This window comes from Oculina patagonica, chromosome 4, assembly GCF_052425735.1.
Source record: "Oculina patagonica isolate OP01 chromosome 4, crgOcupat, whole genome shotgun sequence".
In the NCBI taxonomy this organism is placed as follows: Eukaryota; Metazoa; Cnidaria; class Anthozoa; order Scleractinia; family Oculinidae; genus Oculina; species Oculina patagonica.
In genome coordinates, this window is record NC_135761.1 from 43,730,491 (window position 1) to 43,755,849 (window position 25,359).

At 37.5% G+C, this 25,359-nt stretch overlaps 1 protein-coding gene across 1 annotated transcript; it reads right to left on the minus strand.

Moving 5' to 3' along the window:
* Positions 1–16,116: 16,116 nt before the first annotated feature.
* On the minus strand, positions 16,117–18,957 carry LOC144647921 (univin-like). The gene is made up of 2 exons (XM_078507596.1): positions 18,713–18,957; positions 16,117–16,463 (listed from the first exon to the last, which is right to left on the minus strand). The coding sequence occupies exons 1-2, from the start codon at positions 18,942–18,944 to the stop codon at positions 16,117–16,119; spliced, it is 579 nt and encodes a 192-aa protein (XP_078363722.1). The 5' UTR covers positions 18,945–18,957.
* Positions 18,958–25,359: the final 6,402 nt, after the last annotated feature.

The window sequence follows — 25,359 nt, forward strand, 5'->3', positions numbered from 1 at the left end:
TTCTGCCCTATGGACGGACTTCAATTCGAATTGCAATTTATCACTGACCAATATTAAAACACCTTTACTGCGATTTGTACCATGGGAATAGAACATGTCTCCATGCTACTAAAACTTCCACTCATTGACTACCTCTGAGGTGCTATATGTTTCTTGTAAGAACGCGATATTAGCTTTCTGTTTTTTTTTTATCCACGAGAAAATTGCTTCACGCTTGTGAAAGTCCCGAATCCCAAAAACGTGAGTTGGTTTCGTTAAGCGGCCAAAATACCTTCCCGTAAGTCTCTTACCGCTGGAGCGCCTTCTTCCTGTCGAAACCAGAACCGCAAACTGCAAACGTGACGGTGAAGCGGTGGTCACGTGACCTCCTCAGGTTCGCTGTTTGGCGTAAACGTGATGTTAAAGTGTCTAATAATATACAAGCAGCAATTTCTCCATTCTGATTGGCTAAGAACACGTCAATTTATCCCAAACCAGTGCAAAAAGTGTAATTGGCAGTGCAAAACGTGTAATTGGCAGTGCAAAACGGTGTAATTGACAACAGCCTCATGAAAAATACATCTTGAACAAACAAAATGGCGGACGAAAGTGAGACAAAATTTAAACTTAATAACGCAATTTTAATTAAAAGACTTGAAAACGACGCAAAGTACAGAAGAACAACAAACATTACTTACTGTAAAAGACGTAGAATTATCAAAAAGGCAAAGAGGACAAGACATAAACTAAACTCGAAATAAGCTCACGGCCGACGGCCGATAGTAAATTAAAATTCTCGCCGAAACATTGCTTCACTTCTCTGAAGCGAAACGCGAAGAAGTACTGACCAGACTTCCAAGCTAAGGAACCGGTTACCTAGTTTTGAAAACAGAAGGAGCAAGCATTTCATTTCATGATTGTTTAATAATAGCCGAAGCTTGTTTATTTAAAAGCTCGCTCAACAACAAAAGGCACAAAAGATAGTTTTACAACTGTAAGCAAATAAGAGAGGCATATCTAACCTGTAAAACGTCCAGTGAAATCAGGTAGCAATGCGGAGTTGTAGCAGAGTGCTCATCTGTACTAAGAAAATCCGTTCGGAAGATTTTTATAGTTCAGTATTTCAGTTCGGTATTCTAGTTTGACTAATTTGTCAGCTAGAGCAACATGTGTTGAACTGAGGTTGATTTCTGTTCGGGCGAACACAAACACAGCACGGATAAAACGTGCCAAAAAAATACCTCTCAGCCAAGAACAGCAGCAGAACCTTAGGAATTTTTTTCCTTGCTTTGTCATTCACATTCTTCAAATTCAACGGCGAAAAGAGTCAAAAGACTGTTCTGAAAACTTTTCATGCAGCACTTCTAGAGAGTGAATGAATATTTACGCTTGAATTCACACGTCAAAATTTTTAGCCAGGCGCTACTCTAAAGTTGTCACGAAAATTATCAAAGCGTGACCGAAATTGTCGCTTGTATATTATTAACAAGTAATCACATGATTTTTCTCGTGCAATTTGGAATAAATAAGCACTTGTAAATTTTTCAAAGGCTAAAAATTGCACTTGCCCTGCGGGCTCGTGCAATTTTGTTAGCCTTTGAAAAATTTACTCGTGCTTATTTATTCTAAATTGCACTCGAAATCATGTGATTACTGGTACTAATAAAGAAAGCAGTAACAGCACTTGAAGTTTTACTAAAGGCCTTGCAGTACAGACTTTAGGTGTTTCACGATTAGCATTGTTTCCTCAGCAACTGCGCTAACGACCCAACACTATTTTGCCTTAACCCAGTGATGGGCTGTTGCAGAACTCGCAATTTGATTGGCTACACATGCACCCACACTTTAGATCGATAGGGAGCGGGAATGTGGTCGGCATTAAGTCCAAAAAAACATAAAACAAAACTGTCCATACTTCAGATTGATCGATATGCTAGTCTTAACCGAACAGTACCCGAGTTATGCTAAACCAAATAGACTGCAGAGCTCCTGGTTTCTATAGGCTAGGATAGTTTATCGGGCCTTGCCCCTCGCGAACTATCAGCCGTTATAGTTCACTACTTATTTTCTCACATGCGGAGAGACACTGTCAGCCCATAGTGCCCGTCCGAGCAAATCAACCGGATAGAAAGTATTTCTCCTACCGACAATTTTTTTTGAGGTTTACTGTGTGGTTTTGTTTCGTTTGTTACGTTTCGGCTCTCAGGGCTTTCGTCCTGGAAGGTTGATAATAATAAAAGTTGCTCATGTTTGAATGGGCACGCAAAAGAAAAAAAAATAGGGGTGAACAATAAAGACGATATATTTGTTTGTCTAAAAACTATCGGTCTGCTACTTGCCCCTTGAAAATTTGATGTTCTTTAAACTAGAATGTTAGCCCTCAAGCTTCGCTTCTAGTGCGAATATTTCTTTTACGAACTTCAAATTTCCGCGAGGTAAATATAAGCAGATGTAAGCTATCGATAGAAGCACTCCATAGTTTACTTAGAAACCTTGGGTGTAACATCACCCTTGCCTTAAGGACGTTCGTGCCAAAATTTTCTACTCGATAGATTCAGTCTATAATTTTTTTGCTGCGGTCAGATCAGGGGGGGGGGGGGGGAAGCAACTTCCCATACATTCTCTTATATGAAATCTGAGCGATGCTCTCACAACTTGCAAAGCAATCATCGGGGCGGTAGTCAGCGGATGTCTCTAAGGCGCATGAGCAGCTCCTTTCTTTGTGAACTTGCCAAAACAAAAACAACATGGGACCAGTGAGAGAGTTCGATTTTTTTTATATATGTAGTAATAAAAAAGAATTTCTAAGTTTTGTCTTTAAAGCAGAGAAAATTTCTCCGGAAAGGTTCTTGGTGTCAATATGTGGTGTTTGTTATGAAATAAAACCATCACGGGAATGGTAATGAAAACGTGTCGATCGAATATTCCCGCGCTGGTCGGAGCTATTGTTCTTGCTCTATTGTTTGAGGTTGTTTGTTGACTTGGTCTTTCTTTGTTTTACTTCATTTACAATCCCCATGTGGGCCAGTTGAAAATCGTGGTACAAACATGTCAAACATTTGCATTTCAGCACTGAAAAGTAGCACGGCATCACAAAATTCTGCGTTCTTAAAACTACACGACGATGACGAAATTTTCGGATTTAAACACGCTGCTTTTAGATTTTTAGTTAAGAGAATTGAACCCCTTTATAATAAGTGATTCCACGACAGCAGCTTCCATTTCGCGGGAAAAGATTGCCTGTTGCATCATCGTCCAAAAACCTCTGACTACATCGTGAATTGATCGCTTTGCAAGTTGTGAGAGCATCGCTACTCGGTCCCAGACCTCGTTTCTTCCCCCCCCCCCCTGGGTCAGATAATGAGTCACTTGTGTCAGATATGCAAAAAACGTTGTGGTCACCGAATTTGTTTCAGAGAGAAAGCCTATTGAAAACTACCCTGATTTTGAAAAATTGGCTCACGTAATTCAGCATGGTTTACAGGGTTTATAGTTAAAAATATCGAAGATGAGTAAACAGAGGCTAACGATCTTAGTCACATTTTGTAGAAGTGCGTCTGTTGCGTAAATAATTCCTAGTTTTGCCATATTTTTTGTAAAACTAAACCCTGGGAAAACGCATTTGAAACTATCGTACGGCAAAAAGAAAAGTAGCCTGTGTACAGCCGTCCCGCTCCGCTTACTTCAAAACTATCAGTGCAGGTGTGGTTCATTCAAGAGAGGTAAATGGCCAGAATTACTTATCTTTTCTTTCTATTTTCAAAATTAAAAAAGCCAAGGAACACAAACGAATAAAAACATAATGCATTCAAATTCACTTCTCTTCCCTTTCTGTTCAATTATTCCATCCTTTTAGGTAAAACGATAAGATCAAAATAGCTGTCTTTGTTTTCCCCCTTTTTGTCATTCCTCCATTCCCTCCCTTTCTTATTCCCTCTCTCACCTCCCCCCCCCTCCCCACGCTTTATTATTGAATCCTTTTTTCTCTTCGGCTCTGTTGATTTCTTCCACCAGCTTCCAATTCTCATTGAGCAGGTAACAGTTTTCATTATTCTCGTGCATCAAGACAACCGTTTAATTTCATGACATTTGTAAAATAATGGGTGATTGATGGATGAGATCATTGAATGTTATAGTAAACTTACGAGTAATAAATTTCAGAGAGGAGAAGAGCCTAAGTGTTCGCATTGTTAGAACATTACATTTTTCCTTTACTAGAGTAGATATAAAGAAAGCTTGAATTAAAAAGAAGAATAAAAAGGCGTGTCCCATTGAAATTCTTTTCGCAGTGTTTTCTGTCTCGGCTTAATTCGTGTTTTGACAGGTAAAACGAGTAGACCGCTGAACTCTTCCAACATAATTAGCCAGACACTTTCTGCTAGCTATGAAAAATTCATTGCTTAAGCACTCAACTTATCATAACATCGGGTAACTCTATTTGCTTCATTAGTCGTCTGACAACCTCCTTACAGACAGAAGTTAGAAATCGTAAATACAGATAACGTTTACTTAGTTTAACAGTTGGTAAAATCTTAGGTCAATTCTATTTTATCCCAATCTAGTATGCAGAAAATATTGCAAGCCTTAGGCAAATAAGTTTCGTGAGACCTTTAGTTGCGATATACGATATACCGACACTCGTGATGAGTAAATTTGAAGAAAACTCAGGAGTAAGAACAAATTAAATTTGACTTTGTCGCCTATCCATTGTTCGATTCCTCTAAAAAAAGGTCCTAGATTTTTTTTCATCTTTTCTATCAGCACAATCATTTAATTTCATGTTTATCCTGGATTTAGCCTGGATTTGGCCGATTTACAGCTTTCATATGACCCTGAAACAGGTAGTGAAATATTAATTTGGACGGAAGAATAAGAAGGAAGAAGCTCATCAGAGAAAGTTATTCATTCAAAGAAATAAATACGATACGAAGGCATCTATCAAGCTTAACCGTTTTCTTTTTTCCTGCCAAAAAAAAAAAAAAACGCAAAACAAGAAGAAATTGACGCTAGACGGTTGATAGTGTTGAACATAAAGTTCTGCTTCCATAAAGGAATGACAATTTCCACATTTTATAATTTTCCGGCGTGAAATGGAAATTTGTACTTTTGCAGTAATGAAACGTTGCGATGTTGAGCGTCCAGCCAACTGAAAATGCTCAAAGTATCATAAGAACCAAAATATAATAATTTGATTATGAACTCGAAATATGAGCTGAGAATCAGGTTAAGACCTGATTGAGACAGATTCATAACCTTTGCTTGTGAACCATTCAGCAGTTGAGGCAGTGCTTCTTTCTTCCACAAGGCAGTTCACACTTGGATTGAAGATGTTTGTCTCCCTACTGTGGTGTTTATTCTTTGGCGTAGGGACATGTTTGGGAGTACCAAATGATCATTTTGACGACAAACAGCAGGAGCTAAATAAAGCCCTAGGGAAGGCCATCCTGCAAGAACTGATACCACTGGCCTTGTTAGAAGAAATATTTTTGAGACAATCGATGATCTTGCTTTCTGTGATAGGAGGGATAGAAAAAGTGTTGCTAGCATCCTTTCTTGGATTGAAGATGTTTGTCTCCCTACTGTGGTGTTTATTCTTTGGCGTAGGGACATGTTTGGGAGTACCGAATGATCATTCTGACGACAAACAGCAGGAGCTAAATAAAGCACTAGGGAAGGCCATCCTGCAAGAACTGGGCTTGAAAGATCCTCCCAAGGTGACGAAAGAACAAAGAGAAAACGTACCACAGCACATAATCAACTTATATTATAAACAAGTCAATGAATCGATGAGCAATGGGGAATATGAAAATGAAGGTTTGTAAATCGTGAAATAATTCATGAGAGTGGACATTGCAAAGATATGATTTCTAACTGTCGCATATCCATAACGGATGCCTGTTAGGGGAGGGTGTTATGCCCAAGGTTTCTAGGTAAAATGGAGTGCTTCTATCGAGAGCTTATCGGCGGATAGTTGCCTCGCGGAAATTTGATGTTTGTAAAAGAAAAATAAGCCCGAGTAGCGAAGGTTGGGAATTGACATTTTAGTTTTAAGAAATTGAAATTTTCCAAGGCAAGTATCAGACCGATAGATTCTAGACAATAACACCCTATCGTCTTTATCATTCACCACTAAATTTTATTTTGCGCGCTCATTCAAAAATGAGCAACTTGAATTGTTGTTAAATTTCTAGGATGAAAGCCTTAAAAGCTGAAATGTAACAAACAAAATTCAACCCACAAATTTATCCGTCTGCAGGCCCACTTGTTTGCAAAATAAATAAATAAATGAATAAAAAAATAACGGACGAATACTTTCTATCCGAGTGTTTTGCTCGGACGGGCATTATGGGCTGGTAGTGTCTCTCTGCGTATGAACTCTATCAAGTCGCATGATCATTCAATTTAACCAAACAGAATCAGAGAAATTAAGTACTTAACTATAACGGCTGATATTTGCGAGGGGCGTGGCCCGATCAAATATCCTAGTCTATTGAAACCGGGAGTTTTGCAGTCTATTTGGTTTAGCATAATCCGGGTGCTGTTCGATTAAGAATAGCATATCGATCAATCTGATGTAAGCACAGTTATTCTTAATGCATATGCCGACCACATTTCCGCGCTTTTTCAAGCCTACTATCGATCTTAAGAGTTGCCTGTGTAGCCAATCAGGTTGCAAGCTCTTGAACAGAGCAACACTGGGTTAAGGCAAAATAGTGTCAGGTCGTTATCGAAATAGCTGAGCTAACCATGCAAAGCAAAAATGTACCTTAAATCTGTACTGAAAGGCTTTGTTGTAGAACTTGTAGTAGTGCTGCTACTGTCAATTTTTATTGTCAGAGATTCCACTGACTAACAACTTGGATGTTCATCAACTCCCAGCTTCAGGTTAGGGACTTCTGTGTATTATTACGTCATTGCCTCTTACATGGAAGTGAGGCAACCTGGGGTCTAGTGCGATCTTCGTTGAAATATTTCTCAACATAGCGTATTCCATTTTCCCCTTCCTCCACTCCCCGTCTTATATTTACCGAACGTGAGGCGGGTTTCCCCACACCTTTGCTGGGATAATTTCTTGTTTGTTTTTCTAATGTAACCTTTAACTGATTGTTTTGGAATAAAACGGCCACACCCGTGGCCAAAATAGCCTAAATGTGAATGTGTGCAAAGCTCAACTAAGGCACTTTACCGGAGAACGATTTTCATTTTCGTCTTATCTCGCTACTTGTACTCTGTATTGTTTAACAAGATCTAAAACGCGGCTCGCGCCTTACCATAAAAACCTCTACGGAAACTTACTCCTCGGTAGATATCAGTCGGTCTTTGTTGATTATGATCATTTAGATTAACCCTTTATTTCTTCCTTTGTTTAGCAGGAGAACTCCGAAAAGGGAAACGCAGTATGGAATGTCGAAGAAAAGAAATGTACGTTGACTTTCAAAAACTTTATGGTAGGAATGGTTACATCATTGCTCCAGACGGTTTCAGTGCATATTACTGCAATGGTGGTTGTTATTTTCCCCTGGATGGACTCACGAAGCCCACAGACCATGCCATTTTGCAGAGTCTTTTGTACGTGTATGTTTCAGTGCCAGATCCCTGTTGTGTGCCTACAAAACTGTCAACAATCAGCGTCTTGTATTTTGATGACAACAAGACTGTCCAGCTAAAGAAGATGGAAAATATGGTTGCAAAAGAATGTGGATGCCAATAAACATTAAGATGTGCTGTTTTACGTCGATTACATTGGCTTAGTTTAAGATGTTCCATTTTGTCGACGTACATGTAAAGTTGATGTTAATGCTTGAGCTAATGATCCACCAAATTCAAGAATAAGTGGAAAAGACAGAATTCCTTGCCTTAAACGACGCCGTCTGCTAGCACGTTAACTATTCACTCTGATACCTTCGAACTGAGTGGTGCTACATCCCGTATATTAAACCGTCCTTACAGCCAGGTCAACGATTTTAGTTTACTAAGTTGACAATCAATCAAAAAAACAATCAATCAATCAATCAATCAATCAATCAATCAATCAATCAATCAATCAATCAATCAATCAATCAATCAATCACGTTTGGCCAATTATCGTTTTGAGACCGTTTGATGAATTTACACGCTATTAGCATTTGGCTTCATTTTGTAGAATTTTCGTTATTTTCAGACTTTTCTTAAGGTTGGTTTTCATATAATCGCCCCTATCGTTTCAATCGCCGCTGTCACTTCAAGAAGTGGTCTTGCGATCGGGGCGATTATGAGAACATTACACAGACAATCGCTAGCGTCTACAGCGATTGGGCGATCACGATCGCGCAAATCGCTTGTGTTCTATCCGGCGATCGGTCGCAGACCGCGGTGATCGCGAACAATTATATGAAAACTTGTTCCACGCAGAGAGGTGATCAAAACGATCCAAACAGTCCCATGGTGTATCAATATTACCCAGAACTGAACGGCCTTACACTTTAAATTACCGCCATAACAGTAGAGTTAAGACCACGCTTTGTTCATCGAAGAAGTCTAAACAACCTTTCAAACGATTCAAACTTTTCCTATTTTTTAGATACATCTAAAATCCAAAAACTACGCTTCCATCTGGCTTCCCTCTCCCTTCTTCGCCGCAAAAATTGTGTTGAATCGGGCGCTAAGTTAATGATTGCTTTTCTTAGGCCTTTAATGCGCTCTCGCTCATACCAGGCGATCAGGATAATTATAATTAGTGCCCCCCTTCTCTCTAGCAATCGCTTGAATCGCCTCCGAGGGTCTCAGTGGTTGCAAACAATTGAGGCGATGGAAACAATCGGGCCGAGTATATGAGAACCAACCTTAAAAAAAAGTTAAATTCAAGATGGAGGATCCAAGATAGAAAGCTTAACGTTAACCTTATCCAAACCGGGTTGGGGTGGGGGCGGAAAGTGCCCGCGTTGACTTTGAACACTTATATCTTTTTCAAGATTCAACCAAAGGCTGCCAAACTTTGCGAGTTTATCTGCCGCTAGCAATGATGACCATGAAAACAAGTTCGTGGTTTTCCTATTTCTGTGGATTTTCTATAGGTATGGGGCTCCGCTCTGCGGCCCTTCTGGCCGCTGTGGAGCTCCGCTAAAAACTAAAAAAGTTATTGAAAAAGTCAACCTGGTACACAGTGTATTACCTTCCAGACAACCGCCAAAAGAAAGAAAGAAAAATCAAATGAAAACGTTGGGAAGCACACAAACTGATGCGGGTTGATGACTTGGTAAAATAGCAATTGAGGGATTCAACGTGACGCATATATACACACAAGAAACATATAGACACACACAAAAAAATATAGAGGTTAATTGTTGTAGCGACACTAGCGTCATCCGTGCTGTTTTTTTGTGCACGCATGTGTCAAATGTTACAAATAATCCGTTCGTAACCTTCCTTTTTGATCTATTAGTCCTCAATTTGGAAAAAAAAACCCTCGCCACTTACAACTACTCTGCAAATTTCATTCACAATGTCCGCCAACCGAGTAGACAACAAGAAACAAATGATATCGACCATTGTGGTATTGTTATCCTCCACTACGCCAAAGGTTTTTCTGAAAGAATTGCAAACGTTCTTCGTGGCTTCAACATCAAGGTCGCCCATAAACCTATTCGTGACATCTCGAACATACTGAAAAAACCAAAAGACAGGATCGAATAAGAGCCTTCCAGAGGAATTGTATATAAGATCAAGTTTAACGATTGTGACTGTGTTTATGTTGGCCAGACATCACGCGCGCTTAAAACACATATGAAAGAACACGCAAAAGCCATCGCATCATTGGATAAAAACTCTTTGTTGGCAAAACACCATCTGCTTAACGGCCATCAAATAGATTTGGAGAGCGTTGAAATTGTCGACAGGTCTTCGGCGTGGAAACAAAGACTAATTCTTGAAGCTTGGCATTCCGTGCGAGATAGGAACGCTATAAACGAACACATAGCTCTACCAAACGTGTACAATAGCATTAGGAATTTATAGACTCATTAAGAATGCTCTAGAGACTACAGTATTGTTGCACTCAGAAAGTTCATTTAGTTTTTATCGCACATTTGTTACATATTTTAACAGGACGCCGTTGAACATTTGCATTTTTTCGACGTTTTTGCTTGTTTTCAAGCAAGAAAAGGAGAATAGTGGACAAGTTGTTCTATCTCGAACCACATTCTTGTATACTATCAAGGGACTGTTTTAATTTCTCAAGGGAATATTTTAATTTCTCAAGGGATTACTTTCCGCTATTTCTACAGGCGCGGAAGGCCAAACCATAGCTTTCCTTGAAAGAAGTAACACGGTATCTGCGAGTGGTCAAGTGGAAATGGGCGTGTACAGGAAACCCACGAACACAAACAAATATCTCGCCTTCGAGTCGCATAGTCCCGCGCAAAGCAAACGAGCTGTAGCAAAGACACTAATCACCGTGCCAAATATCTTCCCTCGACCTCTGAGCCGAAACAGAGCGAAAAAACAACAAGTAATCGGTGACCTTAAAGTCAACGGATACCCCCAAAGTTTCATCGATCGTTGCCTTGTTTCGGCTCAAGAAACCATACAGCCAGAAAACCAAGAAAGTCAAGAGAGTCCAAGGGGTTACGCTTCAATCCCTTACATAAAGGGTGTTTCCGAGAGAGTTCGACGTGTCAGCTTAGCAGAGAAAACATAAGAACCACTTTCAAGCCTGTTAAAACATTGGGCAGTATCTTTAAGAAACCAAAAGACCGCCCCGCCACAAATCAGATCAAGGGAATTGTGTACAAAGTCAAATGCAAAACATGTGATTTTGCCTATGTGGGAGAGAGCAAAAGATCGTGGAATTCGCGCGGCGCAGAACACAAGCCTGGCACAATATCTAATAATGAAAGTGCAATAAGATTTCACGCGGAAACAATGTAGAAATTTTAGAAAGAAATGTCAACACTAGGCAACAACGCCTATTCCTAGAAGCACTACATTCTATCCAGGACATTAACTGTGTGAATGAGCATGTGCATTTCCCACAAGTTTATTTAGCATTGGGAACATCCCTAGAGACCGGCGGTGTATAAAAACTTATTATGTAAAAACTGAACCAATTTTAACTCTGATGAAGGTAACAGAGGGATACCGAAAATTCAGTCTTATACGTTTTTTTACCACCTTTTTAAACCGATTTTAAGATCAGATACAAACCAAATTTTTATTATGTCAAACACTGATCGCCCTAATAACACAGAGTCAAAGCTCTTTTAATGATTTCTCTTGCTATATCTATGCGAAGGAGAAAGGCTCTCATTTAAAGGATATGGTAAACGTCTCTACAAATGAGGAGTATGCAACGAAATGCTGTTGATCTAGCAGCAAAACAACATTCAGTTGAACAATCCTCGCCGTAAGCACAAGACTCCGGCGCTGTAAAATGGATAGAGCCCAACGGAGTTAGCCTGCGTTGAAGACGAACTTAACCCCGGTTTTTTTCGTCTGCAACGCAAGCTAAACGGAGCTGGTGGAATTGTAAATCGAAAGAAACGAGCTCGTTTGCCATTTTAACCATAGAGGATATGTCTGGTAAATAATATTGCCAGATTATTTGGCAGGTTTCCGTCACAGCACGCAATGTCATTGTCTGCGGTATTTGTCAGGTGTTTTGTAAAAGAACTCCCGCTTAGACAGCGCGGAAGGTACCAAGAGTTTTCGGAGCTTTTTTTAATACAACAGCTAACAACTAACTATATACTTTCTACAATAGGCAAGCATTTATGTCATCTTAAGGTTCGGCTGGGACAACAGCTTAAAGCTAGCCAAGTCCTCGGATGCACATCCCAAGCGTATGCAGCTGTCTTCCTAAGGCAAGCAAAGATGAACCAATCGAAACTAGAAGAAATGAATATGACTATTTTCAGGCAAAGCTAACGTTGGCTCTAATTAAGGAAAGTGGTAGCCAAGGTTGACAGAAAGACAAAAACCAGTTTACAGGAGAGGTGTTTTTCTGAACGCGGAATTTTTGGGCAAACAGGAAAGATGTGACTGCTAACCCCGGCTTACCAAAACGCCCTTTGATCAGAAAGTTAAATGAAAGTATTTGGTTTCTTAGCAGTTTAACCATCTTGCGAGGTAGTATAACTCTACGTTGATTTCCTGTGGAGAAAACTAGAAAAACCTGTGCTTTTTCTTGCGAAAACAATTTGCATTTTAACTCACGTAACACTAAACCGTGAAATTGATTTTACTCGCTTTTACACACAAAAAAAAGTTTTCACTGAATTTGCGGACTTTTCCGACTTTATTTAGCTGTTAAACATTGTCCCAGTGAAAAGACATCCTAAAAATAGAGGACAGCGTGACTAATTGTTCTCGAAAAATACAGCTGGTAATTTTAATTGACAGCAAGGTCAAGGTTGGGCAAAGCCAAAGTATTCGCCAATTAAGGAAAATTAAGATCTCTTCAGGGACTGATTTATAAAAACCACATAATTCAGCTTATAACTAAAAGTCTGTTTCCTATTAAGATGCTATGCATACGTTTCTCAAGGGTTAACTTCTAATGTGTTTTATACTCGGGCTTGACAGACAGATTTTGACTTACTGGTACGAATTCGTTTAAAAGGATGTAGTTTTTGTTAGTGTGGAGCGTAATCATCACAAAAGCTCTACAACCTGACATTATATAAAATGTGAAAATAAGCTCTTGTTAAATATTATATCAGCAAGAATATCAATTTTTTTTTCTCAAAACATTATTTTTTCCTACAGCTTAAACAATTTATTTTAGAAACGTTTAGTTATCTTACTTAAAGTGACAGACGCAATAACTGAATAAAATTTAACGTGTGGCCGGTCCTAATAAAGATAGGGTTCGTAGCACATTAGCAGAAATTCATTCGTGTTTTGTCGGAAATTCGCGCTTGGTTGGTTCTGCAACTGTAATCTTTCCGCTGACTCTGATTTGATAGAACACGAGCGAGTGCGCGTTGCTCTTTAGCTTTTGACAAAGTACAGGGAAACCTCGAATTAACGAAGTGTAAAGGGACTTTAACTGCAACCCCTTAAGACAACTTGCCCTTATTTTCTATCCTTTCAATATGAAGCTCTCGGTGTTTATTTATTGACGATTTTAAGCTAGTATATCGAAATGCTTCTGAATGACTCTTGCTACACTCTTTTTGAAAACTCATAAACCCACCTCACGCCGACAAAAGATAATAACTAGGAGTCCTCAGTTTGTGAAAGGTTGCGGCTGTCCATCAGATTTGCGGCTTGTAAAAGTGCCCAATAGCACTTTTAAGAAGCTAGTGGTTTTAGTTTATTTGCGGGGCTCCTTTCGGGTAATAAAGCTATTGACAACCTTGTAAACTTCTGAAAGCTTCCCAAAATCAATACAACGCTATTCAGTTCCTGAACCTGCTGACAAAACTAAGTAAATCGATACTTGTGGTAAAAACCTGCTTGCCGAAATTGAATCTCTTGGCTTGACGGTATCAAATGCTTGCTGTCGAATACTGCAGAGTCAGTTCCGACATATTTTACAAAAAATATGTCAATATGGGACTTATATAATGAGGACTAGGGATAAAAACGGACGTTAAGTCAAAACTGAAGTCGTTTAACAAGTCAATCTAGGCTACAATTTATAAATTCAAGTCGAGGAAAATAAAACCTAGATTAAAAACATTTGACTTTGAAGTAGTTTGCTTCGGTAAACGTCAAGAGAAGGCCAGACATGAACAAATGACCAAGTCTTTGTTATACCAAAGTAAATTCAAATCAGCGATAGAGCAGTTTTCAATTGAGTGTCGTAAAACCAAAACCAAAGTAATTACTCTGGCCAATCACAAAGGACACAGACAATCCAGTGAACCAATCAAAACTCGAAGCAATTACATGTAGCTGGCACGAAGCGCGGGAAAACGTGCGCGAGCGAGTCATGATTGGTTTTGGTTTTACTCCTGATTGGCCGAGAAAGTGGCGCGAAATTTTTAAACCAATCACTAAGCGTAGTGAACGCAAAACCAAAGCAAACGCAAATTACTTTCGACACTCAAGTGAAAACCGCTCTATGAAATTGGAAAACCATAATAAATGCTCATTTACAATGGAGGACAAGTTAACTGACAAAAATGTCTTGCTCGTGGACCTATTTAGCCCAATTCCAGAAATGAAAAGACCATTAAAATCATCAAGTTGATACTCAAGCTCTAAAGGTGAGCCAATATTGATTGAAAGAAATTTTGATGGTTTTTTTTAGATTTGATTGTTATGTAAAAGTCTTACACATCGCGCATTTGTATGAAAGACAGAGTCGACTAGGAATTAAAGTTTTTCACATCACGCCATATTTCATGATCTAGTCACCACAATAAGAGAACACGGAAGTTATGTAACGACAAAAGGGAGCAATTTGAAATAAGGTTCCTTGAAGAAAAAAAAGGATAAAATTAAGGGACACATTATGTCAATAAAAATAGAGGACAGCGCGACCGAGTTATCCAATTTTTCTAGAAAAATACAGCGGGTATTCTTGTCGACAAGGTCTTTGGCCAAGCTGTTAAACTCTTTTTTGACTTACACAAAAAGGCAAAATTTGATATCTCAACGAGCATATATCTCAATAGAAAGTGTACAAAATGGGCTTTTCAGAAAAAAAATATATATGCCATCATGACAGCCCATAATATTTCAGTAAAAATGCAAAAAGTGGCTAACTTTCCTTTCATAATAATATTATTGTGGAAAACATAACTTTTCCTAAAATCATATGTTTTTGTACAGAGATGTTCTGAAGAAAAATATTCCTTGTCAATTCTGTGATAAGTTCTGAAAATCTGGCTGCGAAAAAATCTAGAATTAATTACAATTTTTTAGAGAGAACAATTTTTAGCCGATCACATTTCACCATGGCAACATAACATACCATTTTCTTAGAAAGTCAGAAAATAACAAAATTTGATGTTAAATCATGCCAGAATGCTTATGGAATGTAAAAAATAAACAATTCTTGCAATTCTGTTTCAAAAAACTGGAAAAAAAATAAAATTGACAATTTTTGGTCAGACCTGTCTGTAATTATGACGTTACCATGGCAACGTCAAATATCATGGACACATGGTTGACATATCACAATTTCTGCAAAGAATGAATGAACAGTTACCGAAAGTTTCAGCATTGTAGAGTAAATCCTCTTTTCAAAATTTTGAAAAACCTTATGGGGGGGGGGGGGGGGGGTTGGCATCTAGATTCTTTTTGTAGCTGAGCAATACCTCCCTCTGAAACATAAAATGGTTCGGGTGTTAGTTAATGTCTACTCCTCACTCTCCTCTCCGCATAGATGTTCTCGTTGGATATTGCAGTTACGATATAATTATAATTAAGTTATAAAGGGTGGCGTTTTCTCGAGACAGGTCGATATTTAAACGTGCTATTATTGGAAAGTTAGGTAGATCATTGAACAGGTAGGCACTGACCCTCCTACTGAAGTGCACCTAAGTAGGAGGGTCTGGATAAGGTTTTACCATAAACGGAAAATTGATAGAAATATAAACTGTCAAAGAGAAAAAGGGCGTTTTATGATTTCACTGATATTGTTGCAATTAACCCGGGCCCAGATTTTCTTTGACCTGTAGGATCACTCCCCGTAGGAGGGTCTGGATAAGGTATAACCAACAACTGAAAATTTATCAAAATTTTAACTAAGAGGCGTTTTTAATTTTTAGATGTATATATATAAATTGATACAACAAACAATGAAAAAACGCCTCGTTTCTCATTTGACAGTTTAAATTTCGATCAATTCCGATCAACAGTATTGCCTACTGCTGGCACTAAATCGATAAAAAAATATTTTGAATTTTGTCTCTTTTTAATTGATAGCCGAGATCTTCAGAATTTTTTAAAACTTACTAACATCTAGGTCATCGCCAATAATTTAACAGATAACCAGATAACCAGATGACCAGAGATTCCAGCACCCCCTTTCCAGGCACTCTCGCAGATGTCAGAACAAGATTTACAAAGTTAAAGTGAGTCATTTGCTTTCGACTAAACAAGACTATGACATTTATTTCCATTTTTTTATGACTGTGGAAATTTGCTCTTGGCATAAAAGGAAATTATCGAACTTTGAAAGCTGACGAAACTACAAGAATTTTTAATTCAGTGGCATCCACACCCATCTACAATCATATTGTTTATGGTCACCAATTTGGCATGTCCGTTTCTATCAAAATACAACAAGCGTAGGGACTTCAGAGTTGTTGGCACACAGCAGGCAGCTGGAACTAAACTGCTGTCAATCGAGTTCTGGGTGGTCTGAATAACAGCATGGAATGTGGCGTTCAAGCCGTCGTAGATGGAATTTGGACATCTTCCCTGGCAGTAATATGCGTCATATCTCTCCGGGGCAATGACGAAATTATTTTCACCAAAAATGTCTTTAAAGTTGACCAGAAAATTACGCCTACGACAGTCGCGCTTTCTCGTTGTCCTCACAAAGAGGTCTCCTGTTGTAAAAAAGAAGATAAACAATATTAACCCTTTATGACATAGTACAAACTAGAGACTAACAATGGCTAGTGAACGGGGTAATGGGACTAGTTTACAGTTGAAGCGTAAAACACTTAGAGAGTTTATGCAAAGCACAAAGGCTACGGAAACGCCGCTAATTAAAAAATTTAAAAAAGCGTGAATTGGTACATTTCTTAGCTCATTCCTGCACCCGGGCCTTTGCAAAACAAAGTAAAATAACCAAATTCTGCGTAGATTGGAGAAGGTGTGCCACAACACCGAATTTGTCAAGTTTCTCTTTGGAATTGAATGTTGTCTTTACTTATAAAGTTGTAGATAGTTCATAAAATAGCAAAGCTACCAGGCTAAGCTTGAGGTACCAAGAGTCATTTTTGCTGCTTCAACTGCTATTTTTTATTGGCATGAATTCGTCTTCTAACAAAATTAAACTTCTAACTATAAAATATTTATTAACTATACAGCTAAATTGTAGATATGTAGATTTGCTTGGGTATAAATCTCGGTGAACGTAGATAGATCGAGACAATAATAAGGAAGCGAATATAAACTGGCCTACACCAATTAACAACGCAAAGAGTAAATTACCAATAACAAAATCGGAAAACTAAAACTAACATAACATGAAACTATAAGTGAAATTCCTTTTGAGGTATAAGTCAGGACCGTTTGGAAAACTCGAATATGGCTATCGATGGTGAATATTGTTCCGAACTAAGATCTATTAAAAACCTAACATAAGCAACTTGGAGCGTGTGGGTTAATGCGCCCTTGGATCATACACTTTAACGGTTTTCACACGATGATAATCAACTGATGATCCAAAAATCACTCAAACTCTCTCAAATTATTCTCTCGTGTCACGTATTTTCGTCCTTTCACTTGCCCTTCCCACTTTTTTAAAGCGGGATTTAAATGAAAATGACGCAGGGATGCCATACAAGTATGATGCTGAGTGGGCATATACACACAAGATAATATAGAGGTTACTTGTTGTAGCGTTGCATCACCTGTGCTGTTATTTTAAGAAGGTGCCACGTGTAACCTGCGATTAGGCGTTCTTTTTTTGCGGTGGCAAGAGAAACAGCGCCACATAAAATTGCTTGTCGAGTGGTCTGCCGCCCCCTCATTAAAGTATCTGTCAACGGAATGTAAGCGATGCCATCAGATAAGCGATGTTTTCTTTTTTTGCCGGTGGAAACTTGAATAAATACAAAATCACCTTTTATTTGGTCATTTTGGACGCTTAACGTCTCTTTGAAAAGGTCTAAAGATGTAGAAGGTGTTCAAATAATTTATTTCTATTTCTTTGAACACGAAATAAAAAAAAAATAATGTTCGTTGAATCCTGAAGTTCCGTCACGTCTGTTTTTAATCGCGTGTAACACTTTAACGGTTCCATAATAAGTATCAAGAAAATTTGAAAATTTGAAAATCGGGCAGCTTCTCAGGAAAAAATGATTTGAACTTGCTACAGGTGACTAATTCTTTGTTCACCTTCGAGTGTTTCAAAATCTCGATCTCCAAATCCAGCATAAAGGTCTGTGCACGCAAGATAAGCAGGGAGGAGCAGGGATGGCGCAGTAGTGAGAGCGCTCGCCTCCCACCAATGTGGCCCGGGTTCGATTCCGGCCTGGTACCATATGTGGGTTGAGTTTGTTGTTGGTTCTCGTCCTTGCTCCGAGGGTTTTTCTCCGGGTTCTCCGGTTTTCCTCCCTCCACAAAAACCAACACTTCTAAATTCCAATTCGATCGGGAATCCGAGGGCCACAGGTTTGTCAGTCGAAGACTGTTACGTGCAACCCTCGTAAAACAAAGTTGATTGATAAGTTCAGACCGGGAGTCACACTTAAACTCAGGTAACCAATCAGGAAATAGTTTAGTGTTGCTCTTTGTTTCCTGGCCAATTAGAAAAAAGTCCAGATTCTGGGCTTTTTACAGACGACTCAACAAATAATTGTATCAAGCGTTTTTTATCCTCCCGCCGCGAAAAAAAAGAACGCTTGATCGCAGGTTACACCACGTATCACAGCTTCATGTCTCCGCTTGATTTCTCGTGAATGTCGCCGCTTGATGTCTCCCAAACATGTACCACCTTGTGTCGGCACCATAATAAGCGCGTTTCGCTTTTCTGCATGTGTCAAAGGTTAGAAATAATCCGTTCGGACTTCTAGTAGTCCTCAATTTGAAAACATTCATTTTGAGCTGCCCTTATACCTATCCTTACCTTTCCCCTCCGATTCATCAACTTGTTTATTATATGCGTCGAGGATGTACTGCGGTACTTGTTTCCGCGATCCCTTTGGCACTTTTGGGGGATGTTTCAAGCCCAAAATTTCCAGGATGGCCTTTCCCAGTTTTTCTTTCGTTTCCTTCCGTTTAGCATCAGAAGAATCATCCTGTACTGCCAGGCATATCGCTGTTCCAAATAACAAACACCACAGCGGAGCGGTAAACATGTTTAAAGTCAAGTGTGATTTTTTCTGAAGGAAGGTAAGCAAATCCAAATGTTTATGAATGAACAGAAATGGTTAAGTGTACGGACGGATGGGTAAATGAGAGGCAACGGTTAAACTTTCGCTCTTTTTTACTTTTATAGAATAGATACAACGTTCATTTTCACAAGTATTTTCCTGTTAAGGTAGGAAGTTTGTTCTTTCCATGAAATAGCAAAGTTAAGAAATGTAAAGCGTGACATGAAAATCACCCCCAGAATCGTAAATACAAACCGCGACGCATCCGGCAAAGGCAAAAAGTTTCCTTTGAGCGCTGTTTATTTATTATTTTTTTTTTGAAAGCTGCATTTGAATAAAATGTAGTAGCCATCCACATTGAAAAAAGTTTATGAAATAAATCTACAGGATGCATGCGATAATGCGAAATGCCACCATGAAACAAGTGTTTCCAACAGGTGCCGATGTTATTTTTCAATGACCCATTTATTTTGATCCTCCGAAGTCATAAAATTACAAAAAAAAAAACCGGTTGATTCGGTCGATTTAAAGAATGAAAGGCAGAAAAATGCAGGATTCTTTCAAAGTTTTTTTTTTTTCATCAAAAAAAAAAAAAAAAAAAAAGGTCGACGAAATTAGTAGAGTCGAAATAAGGGCAACCAAAGATAAAGTAACTAGAGCTTCTGCAATAAACAGTTTTGAAGGCGGCGGTATTAAAATGGTCGATATCGAAAGTATGATCAAAACTCTTCGCCTCTCCTGGCTGAAGAGCATTTTTAGTGACAATAGGCGCATGAAAAAAAATATTTAGAATATATCCTAAAAGACTCAGGTGGTCTGATGCTCTTTAATTGTAACTATAATGTTAAAGATCTTAATATTAGTTCCCTGTTTTACACAGAATTATTGAAATGGTGGTGTGAATTTCGTGAAGACAATGCAGCTGATAATAACTGGCATTATTTCATTTGGAATAATCAGCAAATTAGAATCAATAACAAACCAGTATTCTATAAAATATATTATAACTATGGTATTCAGACTGTAAGCGACCGGCCTTCGTTTTGATCTTAATAACGTCGATTCTTATGAGTTAATTGCAAAAAACATAGAAAGGACGAATTTTCTAGAATGGACTGGTTTGCGCCATTCCGTTCCTTTCAATTTGCGAAATCTTGGCCCAGTTCGCATAGACGTCAGTCCATCCTTCAAAATTGACAATGGGCTTTTCGATGTTACCAAAAAGAAATCAAAAGACTATTATTCGCTGTTAGTCCTTAAAAAGGCACGCCTTCCATATTACGCGCAAAAACTGAAGTGCGAATTTAACTTATCCGATGAAGAACTGAAAAAAGCTTTCCTTCTTCCCCATTCTGTTGCTTTTGAACCATACGTTAAGGCTTTTCAATTCAAGGTATTAAATTTTATACTTTACACAAAATTGTGTAAAATTGGTTTCATTGCAGACAATCTGTGTTCTTTCTGCAAACACGATTCAGAAACAATGCATCATCTTTTTTATGAATGTCCACACTCAAGGTCTTTCTGGAAAGAATTCGAATCGCATTACTTATCCTTGACAAAACAACAAGTTCATCTCAATTTAAAAGATATTCTAATTGGTGTTCTAACACCAAAATGCCCCTTACTTAATTATTTGTTACTTATAGGGAAAATATATTTATGGGGGTGTAGAAGAAACAAAGAACTGCCAAATATTCAAGGCTTCAAATTTAAACTTAATTAAAAGTACGAAACTGAAAAGTACATATGCACTAAAAATAAGAACTTAGATAAATTAATGGAAAAATGGAGAATGTAATCTAAACTTACAAGAATTTCCAAATAGATATATATATATATATATATATATATTAGTTGATTTGCAGAACTGATGTCAGAGTGCTCAATAAAAAAATAGAGAATAAATATTAAAATATATATATATATATATATATATATATATATATATATTATATTTGTCGGTTAAATTAGATAATTAGTAGGTGAAGATTTACTTATAAACAATTAGGCCCACACGGGTGCAATGTAGAAATGTGTTTTTTTTTGGAGTTATGTATTTTTGCGTAGTTGTGCAATTTTCTGTAATGTATGTATGTAAAGTTTTTGAATGAAAAAAAAAAAAGAAAGAAATAAGGGTAACCGCTTCATAGATCTAGAAGAAGAAGGGCTTGCAATTCACCATCAGTATGTAATTTTTTTTATTTTTATTTTTTTTTTATTTTATGGCTTTTGTCAAATTTACGTATCAAGAGCGTAACAATTGTTTTCAGTCGCATAAAAATTCTAAGCTTATAGTTTTTAAGACATTTTATTTAGTTAGTAACAAGTAAGGGCATCACGTGCACGTAATAAGTAAAATTATTACGTGTAATCGTATGAAAGACAAAGAAATAATATGAAGTTCAAATTGCAACCGACTATTGCAAACTCGTGTGATCGAGACACAGTATTTCTTTGTAAAAAATAACGTTTTTTATTTTTTTTCTCAGCGCGTGAGCGGGCAAGATGAACCAAATCCTGCAATCTGATTGGTTCCGGGAGCGGGCGGAATTTTCCGATCTTGACCGCGGTCAACGGTACGCGGGCCGCAGGGAATCAACGGAACGGGATTCAGTTCCGCGCGAAATCAGTGCGCAGCGAGACGAACGAACACATGAAAGTTTTGCTCTCCAAAATCGAAATAGCTGTTTACTCGAGTTTACCAACCGTTGTAAATTTGAAAGGACTAAAAAGCAGTGGAATTAAAGGCCTCAAAGTTCTTCAAAAGGCGAGTATTTATTTCTTTCTCAACAAAATTGAGTTGTAGTTTACCGTTCGTAGTTTTCCGTCGCGTTGTTTGTGCATTTTGCAATGATTTTCACGCCATTGCGGTAACCTTCACCACGGTTTTTAGGCTCTATCTATGAGTTTAACTGCCTTGTTTATCTGTCAAGTTTTGCTAAAGCAGAACACTATTTGCCATCATTCAAGGAAATGAGATTCTTTGATTAAAAACGGACAAATTAATTATCACAATATTGTGCCGTACGTAGACACTACGCATTTTATTCAGTATAACACTGTATATCAGAATAAAATTCTGCTGGGAAAAGTACAGAGATTATTAATTTGTTAAATACAAGTGTGAATAGATTAAAATACTGCTTTCCAGTAAAAGAGTATTTTTTAATCAGAGAAATAGCCTTAACACCCTGTGAGCAAAAATTCTTTCAAGAGAATTTATCGAGAAATGTTTGGGAAGCCGACTGAAATCGATTTAAATGTGTTAAGTTTTGCGGCATATTTGTGCTTTATTTATGACTTCATTTGCTTTTCTTGATTCTGTGCAATGTAAATTAAATATGCTGAACCTTTTTTTGAGTACGATTCATTTTAAGTAAAGCTATTTCATTCGGAATTAAATAGCAAACAGCATTCTTCATTCTTGCTCGTCGATCAAGTCGGACTCAAATCAAATCAAATCCGCGCGTAAAAACAAAGATTTTGCGACACATTTTTCCTTGGTTTCTTTTCCAAACAAATAAAAGTAGAAAAAAATAAAAACGTTATTTGCCGGCCTAGGTCGGTCCGTATTGGGAAAAACTGTACCCTCGGTCTTGAGCACGGCCCTCGGCCTGCGGCCTCGGGCCGTACTCAAGACCTCGGGTACAGTTTTTCCCAATACGGACTTCCCGGCCGGCAAATAACATATATTTCTTTCGTTTAGCGAAGGCAGCACAATGAATAGACTGAAGTATTCTTCGCCAAATCCTTCACAATAAGGTCCTACAATACGGTCGAAAAGTTCCATGCTGTTTAATGCCATTTTCAGAACCACGTCTATTTTTTGGATGAACAACTTTAAGAAAACAATTTTATTTACCCAGATCTTTTAAACAGTACTTAACGAAGTAAAAAGTTTTTTTTTTTTTTAACATGGCGAGGACTTAACAAGACGCGGTCGTTTCTTTTTTTTTTCATTGTTTGGATACGATAAGTTTTAACTTTCGTTATAAAAAGCTTATAAGCTATCATCACTAAACTAAATAAATAAATTCCTTGGCGCCAAATGGAATAGAAAAAATACACGGCAAAGTAGGAATACCTTTAAACGTTATTTTTGGATTGCCACTCCGTATAAACAATTTTCATGTGAAGAAAACGGAAAATTGAAAAAAACGAAGAAAACATGTGTAAATATATGAAAAAAAAAATGAAGTAAATTTTAGCCCGTTGCCATTTTAAAGAATGATGTGATTTGTTCTTAAAAAAAAAAACACTTTTACTAAACGAAACCTTTTAAACAGTACTTAGCATTTTTAGCTGTAACATTCATTTTTTTTTTTTCACTTCATAAGGACTTAACAAGACGCGGTCGTTGCATATAATTTTCTTTTCCATTTGTTTGGAAACAATAAGTTTTAACTTTCGTTAAGCTAATAATCTGTCAGTAAAATAGACTAAAAAAGATAAATTCTATGGGCAAAATGGAATAAAAAATACACGGCAAAGTATGAATTCCTTTAAACGTTATTTTTTGGATTGCCATTCCGTAAAAACAATTTTCAGGTGAATTAAAGAAAAAAGATGAAAACGTAAAGACAATGAAGAAAACTGTGTAAATATATGAAGAAAAGAATTTAAAAAAATTTCAACCCGTTGCCATTTTAAAGAATAAGGTGATTTGGTCGTCAAAACTATAACCAAAGGCTGACTTTTAAGATGCAAAAATACTATGTATCCATAAACAAAAGTGAGAACTTTAAAAAATAAGCAAAATGACACTTACGATTTCGGTCCTAGCTTAATTCAAGGAAACTGTTGGAGAAGTGATGAATTTACCCTATGTCATAACGACTTTTAAAGCCTTAAAGCAATAAATTTTTCATAGCTTGATGTAATTTGCGATCGTTTTAACTGCCTTGAAAAGTGAACGTAGCCTTTTCAAACTCATTAATAATTCATCAAGTTAAAACAATGAAAATCATAACCGTGACGGTGGTTTGGATACCTGATCTTAATTAGCATAGATTTTTATGATTTTATCTCTCCGTTTATTCCTTGGTTTTTGTTTCAATTGAGAAGATATATTAAACACTTGAGACAGAGTTGCCGCTGCGCGTCGTGTTTTCCACTCTCTTCTTAGTGTTTAGATATCCCGATGAAACACTGACTCTCGTGTTTGATATATTACGTCGAGAATTTCACAATCCACCCGTTTAACCTGAAACCGGGTCAAATTCGATCCAATTCACAAATGAAGCAATTCATGTTCGTAAAAAAATAGTGAAAGAAAACCTGACATATTTAAAGTCAACTGAATGCTTTTCGATTATTGAGGAATTTTTATGCTTGGGAAATATTAGAAAAAACTGTGTTACATGTTTGTACGAGCTTTTCTGTCGAAACAAACCAACATAATTTCGAAACCTTAAAATATTTGCGAAACATGTTTACGCGTGAGTCTCTTTGATTCTCTGTCGATATACCTGCAATTTTTCATTCGGACTGAAAACCAAAGCGACTCTAACACCATAATTTGTTACTCAAAAGTACCAGTGAATCATCAGATAGTTTGTTTTATTGATCAACAAAATCCAATATTACCCAAAAACTTGTGAAAGAACAGCAAAGAACCAGTTTGCTTCAGTGAACGTCAAGGGATTGCCAAACATTAACAAATGGCCGAGTCTTTGTTATATCAAAGTAAAATTAGACCAGCGATACGAAATTGAAGAACCGTGACCAATTCTCATTTAAAATGGCAGACACGTTGACTGACAGAATTTTCTTTCTTGTGGACCCATTAAGCCAAATTCCAGAAATAGAAAAATCCATTGAATATATTGGGTTGATAATAAAGCTCTAAAAGTGAGCCAATATCGTTATTATGTAAGAGTAGTATATCACATCGCGCCTTCATCTCGTCTTTTATCATAAATTGCATAACACCTTTGCACCGAGATAGGAGCAATTATTTAAGTTAAATAACGAGGGCAAGAAAGTGACTTGAATTAAGGTTCCTTAAAGAGAAAATATATAGACATATAAAGACATTATATAAAGACATAGTTGAATTTGATTTATTTAACACATCACGCCATATTTCATGGTCTACTAGTTGCCAAGATAAGAGCAAACGTTAAGTAACAAAAAAGGGGAGTATTTCGAATTAGCTTTTTTTTTTCATGAGGCCATATTATGTCACCAAGGTTGTGTTTTCACTAGTTTACGGACTGACATTTACTAGTTAAACGTGGGAACCTTTTTCACTATTAAATTTAACCAAATATTAAGTTGCTAACTGAGAAGATTCAGACTACGAAAGCGCGCAACATTAAAAAAAAGGGGAGTCCAAGCGCTTTTAATGATTTCTCTTGCTATATCTATGCGAAGGAAAGAAAATTTATTTTAAAGG